At 31.0% G+C, this 15314-nt stretch overlaps 1 protein-coding gene across 1 annotated transcript; it reads left to right on the forward strand.

Annotated features, from left to right (window-relative positions):
- The first annotated feature begins 366 nt into the window (after positions 1 to 366).
- On the forward strand, positions 367 to 9656 carry LOC139482838 (uncharacterized). The gene is made up of 5 exons (XM_071266881.1): positions 367 to 518; positions 2403 to 2548; positions 4616 to 4717; positions 8554 to 8742; positions 9385 to 9656. Exons 1-5 carry the CDS (start codon positions 516 to 518, stop codon positions 9587 to 9589), a joined length of 645 nt encoding a protein of 214 aa, XP_071122982.1. The 5' UTR covers positions 367 to 515; the 3' UTR covers positions 9590 to 9656.
- Positions 9657 to 15314: the final 5658 nt, after the last annotated feature.

The following is a 15314-nucleotide window of genomic DNA, read 5'->3' on the forward strand; positions in this document are numbered from 1 at the left end:
GTAATGCAAAACATTTTGTGGAAATGGTTAATATATGATTATTTCGTTTTATAAACGAAAAAGTCGTAAGTTGTTTACCTCAGCGATTAATGCGGTCCGATTTATGCCTATATTTGTAATGTGTTTCCTTATTTTGAGGAAGTTTACATCAATTGATTTTGTGAAGCGTGCACACGATTGGTTTACGCAATGTTTTTATTTTTTGTCATATGTCAGATTAACTTTTTTAGACCACGTTAATATAATCTATTCCATTTAGTCGCATTTTTATGCTAATAAAAGATTGCAGGCTAAGACTTATGATCACCAAATTAGTTATACTGTATAACGAACAAAACCATAATGACATTATGTGAACTTTTGGTCATAAGCTCGTAATCTTATATCAATAGATTAATTTTCTTGAGGAAATTTCCCATATAAAAGACTATGAATGTAACAAACATTTTCAAAGGAAATGTTTTATACTATCTTTTTATTAGTTACTTTGTAAACTTGGAAGTCCTGGCTGAAAAATGGTAAGTAAAATTTTATTATATTTCTCTCACCCATTAAATCTATTACATGTAAAATTCGTTTAAACAACGATTGCATGCATGTATCTACATATATCAACTCTAACCTAACTAGACTTAACTGCCGATTTATTTCTAAAATACGTGTATGTTTGAAAAGAAAACCGTAAATATCGACAATGTTGCCAAAATCTACCACAGAAAAAAAACGTTTTCACATATATAAGATTGTTCACTGTCAGTGTATTGGCAGAAATGCAAATTTATTCAAAGTTTCAAATATATAGATCCGTCAATTTTACAATCAAGGACAGCACCAACTTTTAATTAAGCTTACACAGGTATTACAATCAAATTTGAACATTGATAAAACTGACTTTCATTCACCTCTCTTTTGGTCATTTAGTCACCTATTCATAAACAAATAAATGCATCCCTATCTGTTCAATGTTTCGATTTGAGCGGTACATACGAAGGTATATCCACAAAATTGCATCGGATGAACAAAACTTATAAACTGGTAGTTGTATTTAAAAATTGTGTATAGGAGCTGTAAGTCTGAATATCCTACTCTAACTACAATATAGGTATCATCCTTTAAATATTGAGAAAAAATGAAGGTCACGACACTATAATAGTTACTAAAATGAAAAGGATTTCAAATTAAAGTTACTCTATATAGTAAATCTACTCCAAGGCAAACATGAGTTATTAGCCGGAAATACTTATAATTTTTTTTTTACACTTGTATTTGTATGAACGTATTAACTTGATATTTTTATTTATCGAGAAAGTGGATATAATATATGTATTTGAGCCAATCCTTGCAAAAAGTATAAAAACTTGTAATTTTTAGTAGCTGAATTGTGATCTTTAAAACACAATTGCGTTTCCTCATACGATTTGGCTGTAAGCAATGTATACCTGTCGGTGCTAACAACATGTTTTGTTCTTTATATAATTTTGCTCATTTATTTTATCTTTTTATTCATCTGTTCATGTAAAGGTTGAATATCTCAAAGTGTTATTTAATTCACATACTATTAGGTAGCAGTTTGGTAAATCTCTCGATTAGAAAGCAGAAATCAATTTATTTAAATAAGACATCGCTGTAACCCAGAAGAGAGCGATTGAGTTATAGAAAATCAATTAACTTATTTTAAATTCAAATTTCAAAAACACAAGAAGACATTTCGTTTACCCTTTTTTTTATAATAGCTGTTTTCCTCTCTTAATGCATATGTAGAGATGAAGTTGAACAGTTGAACTTTTCTTTCTAATAGGTTGTAACTGTGTTGTTACTTTTGGATCAGTATAACTTTGGTCCGGATAACAATTGAGTTAACAGCTGTCTAAGTACAGATTGATATAGACGTCATCATCAAATTTTGAATTTACAGTCTACATTGTTTACTGCACATTTTTATTGGCCCACAAATACAAATGTAGTTTTGCTGAAAAATTTTCATTACCACATATTCATTACTTTTTAACTGAACTGTCAATAGTCGAGGTGTGGCGCAACATATGAAATTGTGAAATAATGTTGAAAAAAGATGACGAATTTTAAGATAAATTGACTAAAATGACAAACCATAGTCCTATTTCAGGCTAATATACTTATAAGTTACATTATGAAGCAAATGTACATTTCTTTCTTAGCATACTTAAAAAAATCATTTAGTAATACATACACAGAAAATTTACTCGAGCAATTGAATTTTAAAATGCACATTCATAGCGCCATTTATTTGGATTATTGGCTCTACTCCTTTGTCCTGGTGTTCAGTATTTATCCTTCTACTTTTTTTTAGTTATATCGCAAGTATTTGATCCAATATAAAATGCAATGCACATACGTAAATCGTTGTTTGTTTAACTTTTTAGAGGCTGCAAATCACATTGCAATTAATGATTATTGTTGTCTACGCACAACCAAAAGTCAAAGGTCCCCCAGGGAGGATTTGCTTCCGACCAAAAGAACCTAAAATAGAAGAACTGGTTGCTGCAAAAACTTCTGGCAAATATCCTGCGTAAGTACATTCTGCCTTGTTAAGAATTTATTTAACGTTATGAATCAGTTTATATGCAACGTTATTTGCGAGGTATGTTTAAAATGCCGCAACGTCAACTTCCCAGTTAGTTTAAACATATTTATTTATAGCGGATTTGGAAACAAATTATTACAACTTATATTAATCCCTTTCCATTTTGTTCACTTAGCCGTCGAATGTCATTGCAGACAATTTCACACCAAACATGTTAACCATGATATACTGAAATGCTAAAGAATCGACTTCAAAAAATATAAGAGCACACTGTAATACACGGCATAGAGGGAAGATCAGAAGGCATAAAACAGAACTCAAAACATGCCGAACATAATTGGCTGACTTTTATGACAATCATATTTTGGCGTGCGTGTTGGTCAAAGAAAGTCATTGCCTTCAACGGCGAAACATCAAATTATATGTCAATTAGGAAAACAGGGTTTCAATGCATACTACACGATTTGCACATTAAAAATGACGTCATCAGTTCAACTGTCGACTGCAAACTGACTTTAGATAATAAAGAAGTAAATAAAACTCTTGTTTATGCATCCAAAATGCATATTTTAAATTTGAACATAAAAAATAATCTAATATTGCATTTTCAAGTCCGTCAGTAATGTATTCCAATTTGTTCAACTAGTTATACACATTTCATTATTCAGTCATATCCTTTAAATTTATAACATTAAAAGTATTTGGAACTATTACGATTGCTAATGTTATAAAAAGTAAAATCACAAAAATACTGAACTCAGAGGAAAATCAATTTGGAAAGTCCATAATCACATGGCAAAATCAAAAAACAAAACGCATCAATAAATGTGTCAGTCCGAAGTTAGAGGTAAGGTTAAGGGATTACAAGTATCACATTATATTAATGGCTTTTCAAAGCCTGACATTATAATAGACCTTTTAAACTATTGTTTACACCTACAGTGGACAACGACTACGACAGGTAAAATGTTAGTAGTAGTCTCAAAAGTAGTAATGGTGGTACATTATTTTCATTGATCAATAATTGAATTGAAAGGGAAAAAAACAACACGTTGTTTTATTTTTATTTTATAACATATGATAAGTATCATATGAAAATTGGGAAACCACAGATTATCAACAAAAGCTGGTTTGTTTTTTTAATAATATAGTTTTAAAAGATTATGTAGTACACATTTACTACAATGTATGTTTCTGTTACATGTATGTTATACATGAATGATTTTTATCTTTAATACGACCCATCTATTTCTCCTGTAAACTATAGGTGTCAATAGTCGGTGTCAAGAGTTGTTGAAAAGGTCTTATAAAACACACATAAAAATTGTAGTTCATAAAACACTTTAAGGTATTGGCTCACTAAACAAATGTAATATAACCTGGTGTTCCTGACAGAAAGAACACTATACCTGCTCATAACCTAAGATCCGTCTTCGGACTATGATATGTTCAAATATAAGTCCCATGTCAATTAGCTTATAGTAAAGAAGGAACTGTGCACGTGGAAAATCAGTGATTGGCTAGAATGGTACATATTTATCAGCTTAATTTATTGTGTTGGTCATAAAAGATCAGAAGTATAACTTCAATTATAGATTTGAAATCCTAGATTCAATAGCTTACATATGATCTTCAAACCTTGATAAACAAACACCTGATAAATGTCTTGATTGATCGATTGTTGGTTGCTTAACGTCCACAGGCACTTGAATACAGTATCATCTTTCAATATATATTGTAACATAAGACAATATTCAACGACCGACATGTATATATACATATTACAAAACAAATTCAAACTTTGAAAGACTTATTAAATTCATTTTAAAAATATATATTTATTCTCAAGGCATGAAAGGATAACGCATTTGGGATATCACAAAAATGACAGGAAACATAAGTGTTTAAATATCAGCAAACCTCGTTTAAATCCCCATCATAAAATAAAAAAAGCGTACAAACAACAACTACCATACAATATACAAACGAGTGTAGTTATACGCTTTAATTGAGACTAGTTAACTGTCTGATTATTTGCATATTCAATTGCAGTGCAGCTATTAAAAAAGCCATTGGTGCAATGCGTAGCAAAAAAAGAGAACTAGAGGACGCAAGAAGTTTTGGTAGGGGCAATTGTGAGAGATACAGTTTAAGGTAAGTTTGATAGAAATACATTAAAAATACTTTTTAAATATAGTGAAAAATCATGTCTTTTTTAAAAAACGCATGTTTTGTCGTTTGTTTAACCGGTCAGGAACACTACCTTATATGGATATACACTACAAACCATTAAAGTCTGAAATGGCCTATATCTGTACTCGACTGTACTGATTTTTACTCGACCAGTCTGAATTGGTCTGACTTTTACTTGACATTACTCGACCCCAGTCTGCACCATTCTTGACTGTACTGAATCGTACTTGACCCTTATCTTTGCCGTTGAAAATAGTCTGAACTATTACTCGACCAGTCTGAAACAGTCTTAACCCATTCTTGACATGTACTCGACCTATTTTTCCAGTCTAAACCATACTTAACCAAAGGTCTGAACAATACTCGACCAGTCTGAACCATACTAGACAGAAAAACCTGTACTTTTTTAACTGTTAAAATAAATTTCTTTTTAACTGACATATATATAACAACAGCAAACAAAATTTATAAAAAAAAAATTAACCTTATAAAAGAAATATATCTCTGATTATATTTAGGATAAAAAAAAATATTGTATATAACTTGTATCAAAAAGGGATAAAATCAAATAAATAAATAAAATTGTTTTTCTGATTAGTGGAGAAATATAAATTATAACCTCTGCTTGGGGCATAAATAAATAAGATCACATCTGGTCAGAGGTATTAAATTCTTTAACATTGATTCAAAATTGTAACATCCTGTTTAAATTAAATAACAAGGCCTTTCGAATATACATGTATGTACTAGATAAGTAATACACGAATTTAAGAAAATAATGCTTTCTTTTTACCTGTAAAACACACATGTACTGAGGTAATTAGAACATATTAAAGTGCTTTATGTATGCCATGTTAATTTGACAAAACAATACTTAAATTAATTGAATACTGTTTTGAATACATTTTTAATTTCAAGTTGTTGTTCAAATTTCATTTTTATTAAAAAAAAATTCAGTTGATAGATACAAAGAATATGTCTAGGTTGGATAAGACTTGGTCGAGTATGGTTCAGACTAGGTCGAGTATGGTTCAGACTAGGTCGAGTACGGTTCAGACTAGGTCGAGTACGGTTCAGACTCGTATAAAATGGTTAAGTACTGGTCAAGTACACATTCAGACTGTTAAGTATGGTTCAGACTACAGTCGAGTATTATCAAGTAAATCTCAGACGAATTCAGACTGGTCGAGTAAAAATCAGTACTGTCGAGTACAGATGTAGGCCATTTCAGACTTTTAATGGTTTGTAGTGATAGTAAACTAATGTCCTTGCAAATTTTGGCCGTTTGTTTATTTACGTATGGTGCATTGTTTCTTACCTGGGGTTTAGACCAATCCAATAAATGGGTAAGAAATCATGATGGAATACTACGTGTTAAGGTTATACCGAGAACATGTGTTATTTACTTTAAAACAACAAAATGCTATGTTTCCATGCATTGCGGGATAAATAATTTCAAATAGTGTTTCCACTATTATCTACAGGACTGTATAGTTTGTGATATATAATATTCGTTCTTTGCTCAAGTTTTAGATTTACCTAAAAAAAGACAGCAGTGGGATATCAGTGAAAATCACAATTACCCATAAGATACACTTTTAATTCGGGTAGTTCCAAAAAAAAGGATCCAGAAATTATAAAGGGGTTTACAAAAGACTTTTAAAATTTGCGTTTTATATCAGTTAGGATCACTAAAATGTCCCAGGTTTTCAAATAATGATGTAATAATAGTTCACTTACTTTTATTATAAAAAAATAATTTGAATTGAAGAAGGGTATATGTTTTAACTCTAAACAAACCATGATATGTGATAATGAATCTAAAAAAAAGATTCATTTAATTTTTAGTTGTTTAGGAGGAATTGTGGATACTAAATGAAGAAATTGCAAGGTTCATGTTTAGGAAATAGAAACCCCAAAACTGATATTGATCAAAAACAAAATATATAGTGCAAATTAGCATTGTATGGCAAAAAAGATGAGGTTTAATTTTATTATAAGTAGTTAAAGAGGTTATATGAGTGTATTCAAAGGTAAAACATATCAGACAAGAAGAATGTACAGACGAACGGACATAAAATTAATGGACAGCTGAACTCCTGTTAATACATATATCCGTTTAACCATGAATGCGAGGAAATGCATATGAATATGTGATCTTGTCATCAGAAGTATATAAAGTTGAAAACATTTTGTTTGATAATTCACGTTTTTTTTAATTATTCTAAAAGATTTTCTCAAAAGATATGATTTTTTCACATGGGTCAAATCAGATATTTGTTCTTTGGAACTCTTAATTTTCGGGATACTTTATCTTCCCAAAGTGCATAGATCATATTTATTAGTTCAGTGTATGTTTACTTCCTTTGTTTTTATTTCTTTTAGTTCGAATGAAGCTATTTAAATTCATATTTTATAGTATTTGTTTGAGGTTAAGGTGAAGGTTGGCGCCTGTTTAAACGTTTAAACCCGCTTGTTTTGTCTAATATATCTTACTTCAGGAACCTGTTGTTCAATGGTTGTCGTTTGTTGGGGTGGTCCATCAGTTTTCCTCAAATTGAGTGTTACTATACAGGATACACAAAACACAATTTAGAGTATATATGTATGTTTATAATTAGTTCATTCCTGCAAATCGTTTTGACCGATTTCAAGGAGCTAACATAAATGTATATACTGGACATGGTCACTTCATTAAAAATTTCACTTTTACACATGAATTTAAGAGCACAGGTACCAGCATTACAATAGAAAAATGTTCAACAAAATTTACAAAGCGAAAAAGAAAGTTAAATCGTCTAACCATTAAACATTTTTTTAATCTGACAAACACATTTATAATGAGGGTTTCAAATATTATACATGTTCTAGCTTTCCCACTTATCATACTTTGCATTATAGTTCATTGTGTCTATTGGTCAGTTTTGTCAAAGCACGTTTATCCCACCATTGTCTAAAAATGTTCTGTATCAAGTCATGAATATGGGAGTAGTCACTATTTATCCAATAGTAAATTTCTATGTAATTTTGTGTTTGTTTTTGTAGAGTTTCAGTGTTTCTGTAATTCCTTTGTTTTCCTCTTATAGTTCATGTGTTTCTCTCGGTTTTGTTTTGTGACCCGCATTTGTTTTAGCTTATTCGATTTTTGACTATTGAACAGAGGTTAAGGTAACTATTGTTGCCATAATTTATCATTGTACATAGAAAATGACTTTGCAAGTATATACTGACGTCAGGAAATCCGGAGTTTCTTACCATATTAACAACAATAACATTACTGCAGAGCAATCTTTTTTCTTGAACAATCATTTTCGGTAACTGATCTAAAACTATTGTCTGATATGTTTTACCTTTAAATACACTCATATAACCTCTTTAACTACTTATAATAAAATTAAACCACATCTTTCTTGCCATACAATGCTAATTTGCACTATATATTTTGTTTTTGATCAATATCAGTTTTGGGATTTCTATTTCCTTAACATGAACCTTGCAATTTTTTCATTTAATATCCACAATTCCTCCTAAACAACTAAAAATTACAATATCATGTCGTTAATAAAACATTTTAAATACATGAGGAACATGGCGCTTAATTTTTGTCTATTTAAGAGAGAATCCCTTGAGGAAGATAACACCATTGTTATGAAATCTATTATTTATTCATTTGCATGCTCTAAATTGCATTACAATCTGTCAGTATTTAGTAGTGTCGCATACTATTCTATAATGTAAATATATAAATAGAACAAAGTAATACTTTGAGCTTAATGTAACTCTGAGTTTTTTTTTAGGTCTAAAAATGTTAATACAGTACCGCCTGAAGAATCGTTTTCTTCGAAAACACCTTTACCATTCTGGCGTGATACATGCCCGTCAATTACTTGGTACTACTTCTTTCCGAGAGCTATTTGGTATAATAAAGAAATATGCTGGGTGTTATCACCTTGGAACCATTTACGTTGTAAACGGGCTTATTGCAGGTAAGTAGTATTATAATAATTCGTAATATTTATTTTTTTATTTTTTTAATTGATAGAAGATATTATTTGTACATAGCTTTTCTTCACTCACTATAATGTAGAGTTTGAATGCTTGACATTCATTTAAATGCGAGTAATATATATATATATATATATACAGTATATATATATATATATATCACTATATGTAAACCTATAAGAGAAAGAGAGAGAAGAAATACGAAACACAAACGACAAACGAAAACACCAGGGAAAAATTCGAAAAAACTACCATAAGAAAAAGACAGCCAACAAAACACATATAAATCTTATACTGAGCAACGCGCACAACACAGAAAATCGGTTGAAATAGCAGTTGTTTTGGAAGAGTAAACATATTCTCAACAGTGATTACTAATGAAATCAAAACATTATTAGTATTAGAAATAACTATTATACACTAAGTTTCCAATGAACGATAGAAACACAATACTTGTTTTTTTTTTAGATAATTATGCTCATAAATATATTTCATGGTTCAAATTGATATTTCAACACAACGTCGAATTAGAGAGAGCTTTGTTTTTTCTTTAATCAAACAAACGACATAAAATTATATTTTTGACATATAAATGACATTAACATGTACATTATATCTTTTAGACAAAGATCTTGTTCAGGAGTGAAGGGTACAGTCTCTCAATTTAATCAAGGATTCACGTTTTGCGGAGGTTCTAACTATAGATATTATTACTATTATGTCTGGTGTCGAAGGGCTGGTTTAGTTCGAAGATTTGTACGTTTGCCGCAATGTTGTTCATGTAAATACCTGTTCTGCCCTTGGTTCCAAGGAGCTGATAAGTCTTAAAAATGTTTTTGACAGATATCAACCATATTTCTTTTGATGATTAAAGTCTAAAAACAAAATAACGTGTCTATTTTATTTTATTGTTTCTTAAGAGTCTCCATTTTCTCCAAAGAATTACACTCTATGAAGGCAATTTAACCATGACACGTTAAAGATGGCAAGGACAAAGACGCAAATCGAAACTTCCAACAGCATTCTTCCATGCTTTTGAAATACCAATAAGAATCTAAATATATATGAAATGTAAGTTCTGGAAAAATTAAAACGTGTGATATGAAGATGAAGGCACCTTGTCACCATCTGACGGTGTTTATATATCTCAAACTGTACGATTCGCTCGTGTATGTAACAATGTTTTAGATTTTAACGAGAGAAATGTATGTATTACTGAAAAATTATTACACCAGGGTTTTCGATATCACAAACTAGTCAAAACATTTACTAAATTTTATCATCGGTATAATGACATCATTCGTAAATATAGCTCAACATGCAGACTTTTTATACGTTCAGGTATTTCACATCCATTTTTTATGGAAATATTCCTAATAAAGCACACAAATGTCAGTATTCACCTCAGAAACTCACAAAACCTTTAATAGACTTAGTAAGAAGGGATATAGTTACGATACTGTTGTCAAGTCATTAAAGATTGCATATTTTGGCGTTAATATTGATTCACTTATAGGGTCTTTGCATTGGAACTAAACACATTTATTAAAAAAAACAGTTGTTGGCATGATACGGGTTATGTTCTTCTCATATGGCTCAATATCTTTAATTGTTTTTACATAGGCGGTAATGGTAACGTTTTTTCCTGTAGCTCAGTCCATATCGTAAACTTGGATATGTATGATAGCTCGTTTCGAAGCTGTGACATTTTCACATGTGTGGTTAAATTTTCGGGGTACGAAGTAAGATTAATTTCCCCGTAAATTAGCAAACCCCGAACATTCTTTTGTGATGCGGCTCCTTGTGGTACAATATCCCCTTTTTAACACAATAAGTTCTTTGAAAATTTAATACTTTGAACACATTCAATAGCTCCATAGTTTTTACACATTTATTCTATGTTCCTCTACTTTCCTAATCACCACAAATAATTAAGTTCAGTCATTTGTTAAAAATGGAAACATGTCCAATATCACTACACAGAGATTTTTTCTTTACACGTGACTTTTGAGTTCCTCATTTCGAGGCGCATTAGGGATGTTGTCCCATATTGCAATCCATGGTTCTGATTTGTCCAAAAATTTTTATGTGATCTTCATCGGTATGACATTCTGAATAAATCTGTGTATTTTTGTCCATTTCTGAAAAAAAAATAAAGTTGTTTCAGCACTATAAGGCAATGACACTTTTATCGCTATATTTATTTATTTTGAATACAAAGTGTATGCATAGTTAATTTTTTCCAGTATACCTTCACTAGTCAAAAGAAGGACAAAACATCTGAATGTAACCTTAAATTACAACATACAGACCCTGTTAAAGCATTCAATAAAATTTTCTGGTGCCTATAAGTGCATTTTGACAGAGAAATTATGCAAAAATGAAGATTTCATAAAAAAACCCCACCAAAATACTTAATTATTCTAGCCAGTGGAAACCTTGTATTTTATACTGTAGAAACCACTATAAACTACTGTAAAAGTCATTTGAATCATATAATTAGAGTGCAATGAAGTGCAAATTTTCAAAACTTGTTCTTTCACATAATTCTATTTGAGAAAAAATGTTTTTTACATGTATTTCAGTGAAAATCTTTTATCAGTGAGATATCGGCATGAGGTTTTAAAGGAAACATTGTGGCATCACACGTAATATGGCGTCATTAACTAACGACATATCAAAATAATGCTAATTATAGTTTGCAGTGTTACATGAAGAACAATTGCCGCAAGGTTTAACTTGAAATATGGAGTCGAAAAGATCAGTAACCAAGCATTTTCATTTAATGCCAAGGCCATAGCAACAGTTTTCATATCAGTATATTTTTAACATACCGACTGTAATTTGAATTGCATAAATACCATAAATAAACAATTTAGAGCTTGCCAAATAAAACAAAATGCTTACCAGTTATTCAGTACTTTATAAAACCTCTAGTTTGTCATATCAGGTTAAAAAGTAATGATATGTCTGGAACTGAAATAAGACAAAAAAATTACTCAGGCTGTGTTATTATTTGGTTTAGATACATAAGTATTATTGAGAGAGCAAAAATCAAATTCTTGAAAGTTTTATCGCAAAGAAAGAAAAATGCTTCTCCCTTGTGGCTTATCAACTTTCATTTAAATCTTTTATATTAGCAGCAACGAGTGCTAGCTACCTAGCTTAATAGTTGAAAAGGTGCAGCAATATTGTTTTCAAAAGTTTTGTTGATCCTCCCCCTTTTTCACTGAGAAAAGACAATATCTTGTGATTTGCTAGTGTGCATTACAAATAATAATTCATGATTTCCTTAATACATGTACATGTTTGACTGTTTATTAACTGCATATGATATCTACTGACCATGGGTCAAATTATTGGATAAAAGCACATGTGATGATGTATTTCACTTTACTCGTATGAAGTGTGTTATCTCCCTTGATTATCAGTTATTTCTGTAAACCGGAGTGATAATTACATAACAAAGACTGTATTGTGTCATGTTTACTTACAGCTAAAACTATTATGTTAGTTCATGCCTTTTTCAATTCATAAACAAATTCCTTTCGGATCTCTCGGGGGTGTAAACAAAGTTAGAATTGTGCCTAAAAAAAGTGTTCAGCCCCGTGCCAGTAATGCATTTTAAAAGCGAAAATTTCATTGAGTATTTGCTGGTATTTATCTATAATGGTTATCTAAAATCATCTGGGATATCTAGGTATAAATAAAAAAACTACTAACCATCATTTTCACACTTTTTCCGGGTGTACAAGGTGAAATCATCCATAGATCACACTCTGAAAACTTCTGATTAATCTTTTTGTAAATTGGCTCAATATCTTTAATTGTTTTTACATAGGCGGTAATGGTAACGTTTTTTCCTGTAGCTCAGTCCATATCGTAAACTTGGATATGTATGATAGCTCGTTTGGAAGCTGTGACATTTTCACATGTGTGGTTAAATTTTCGGGGTACGAAGTGAGATTACTTTTCCCGTAAATTATCAAACCCCGAACATTCTTTTGTGATGCGGCTCCTTGTGGTACAATATCCCCTTTTTAACACAATAAGTTCTTTGAAAATTTAATACTTTGAACACATTCAATAGCTCCATAGTTTTTACACATTTATTCTCTGTTCCTCTACTTTCCTAATCTCCACAAATAATTAAGTTCAGTCATTTGTTAAAAATGGAAACATGTCCAATATCACTACACAGAGATTTTTTCTTTACACGTGACTTTTGAGTTCCTCATTTCGAGGCGCATTAGGGATGTTGTCCCATATATGTTATAATGGTATGATAACCCCTACGGGAAGGATTGTGTCTGATATTCATATGATGAAATCATAGTCTTTCAATCAGTTTAATTCAAGTCTGGAGTTGGTATGTCAGTTAACTGCTAGTAGTCTGTTGTTATCTATGTACTATTGTCATTTTGTTTATTGTCTTTGGTTACATCTTCTGACATCAGTCTCGGACTTCTCTTGAATTGAATTTTATGTGCGTATTTTTATGCGTTTACTTTTCTACATTGGCTAGAGGTATAGGGGGAAGGTTGAGATCTCATAAACATGTTTAACCCCGCCGCATTTTTGTGCCTATCCCAAGTCAGGAGCCTCTGGCCTTTGTTAGTCTTGTATTATTTTAATTTGAGTTTCTTGTGTACAATTTGGAGTTTAGTATGGCTTTCATTATCACTGAACTAGTATATATTTGTTTAGGGGCCGGCTGAAGGACGCCTCCGGGTGCGGGAATTTCGCGCTACATTGAAGACCTGTTGGTGACCTTCTGCTGTTGTTTTTTGTATGGTCGGGTTGTTGTCTCTTTGACACATTCCCCATTTCCATTCTAAATTTAACAAATATTTAATATACCTATTTTGACAAAATTAGCAATATGACTATGATCTTCACAGAAATAAGTATCAGCGATAGCCTTTCAAGGAAAACAAATCAATAAAATTTGAATACCAAGACGTATCCCCAGGTTGTGTCAGAGGAGACTTTTTTAGTCTGTTAGTATTCTAAATAATTCCCCTTACAAAAATTATTCTAATGCGTCCAAAGCACTTAAATTGATTCTCAGGGAATGATTATACCAAGATATTTGAAAGCTACATGTGTATAAATATACGAAAACGTTAGAAGGTACATGGCAAGACATTAAAGCATCAGTTTGAGAGATTTGAATTCATCAAGGAAACAGAGTCTTCTTGTGAATGTTTTGTTTTGTTTTGTTGTAAAACAACAAAATTTCTCAAACCATTTGAAATTAAAATTATTAAAATACTCCGAGGAAATATAACAAAGGAAAGTCTCTAATCAAATGGCAAAATCAAAAGCTAAAACACATCAAAAGAATGAGTAACAACTGTCATATCCATGACTTATGTAGAAAATGGGATGTTAAACTTGGATTTAAAGCTAGCTAAACCTCTCATTTGTATGACAGTCGCATCAAATTCCATTATCATAACAAAGATGTCTGAACAAAACAAACAAACATTATAGTTAAAAATGTCAAAATTGGGGTACATGAGTCAACACTGCGTTATAATCTTAATTCCTATAAAAACAAACAAATCTGTAACAAAGAGGAACAAAAGGGTGTATAGATAGACCAGCATATCAGCAAAAATTAAAAACAACAGTCGCAATGACGGTATGCATAAGTACAGAGCCACGTCATAAATGTATTAAAAAGCATTAAAAAGACATGCAAAGGCATAAAGACAAAGCAAAAAAGAAAGAAAACAATACAAAAATGTTTTATTATAGCACAATAACAGGATGCATTAGTACATTGCCTCACCATATGTATCAAACACCAAATGACATATAAGGTAACCACATTTATTTAGCAAAAATGAATGTAACACAAACGAGAATCATGATAGAACAATACCACAATGTCAGGACGTACAAGTACCGAGCCACAAATATAAATGGATGTAAAAATGAACAGACTACCCAGTAAAAGTAATATTTATAAAGACAAATTCAAGAATAGTATGACACGTTATTGAGATGATAAAGAATGGCAGTACCCAGGATCGATACTTCAAAACCATCATGTATTAGTTTTGAGCTTAGGTCTGAATTTTTATCAACAAGGTCTAATGATGAACTTTTTTTTAAATTGACGAGACAATACATGGCAAATAGATATGAAACAATCACGCTATCCTTCCCAGATGCCTTCGTATCATTAAATAATAAAGGAGAAATTCCTTTTAAGGTGTTCTATATTCACAGTGAATATAATAGTCAAAAGATTTCCCAGTATCATGACTTTTTTGTTTGCTATATACATTGTAATAAATAAAAACATATGCCCATCATCACATAATTTTGGAATATCAAAGTTAATAACCTGATATTCTGTGGTGAACATGTTGAAATGTACTATTCTATAATTTATGTACGGAATTCACTTTCCTGAATGGTCTTCCATTTACTTCTACTGTATTCCTATTACGTAATTATTGTCATTTGAGCAGTATCTTTAATATTGTAATACAAGCAGGCGGTTTGGTTAGCCATTAAACCATTCAACCCACTATTTTAA

This window comes from Mytilus edulis, chromosome 7 (assembly GCF_963676685.1).
Source record: "Mytilus edulis chromosome 7, xbMytEdul2.2, whole genome shotgun sequence".
Lineage (NCBI taxonomy): Eukaryota > Metazoa > Mollusca > Bivalvia > Mytilida > Mytilidae > Mytilus > Mytilus edulis.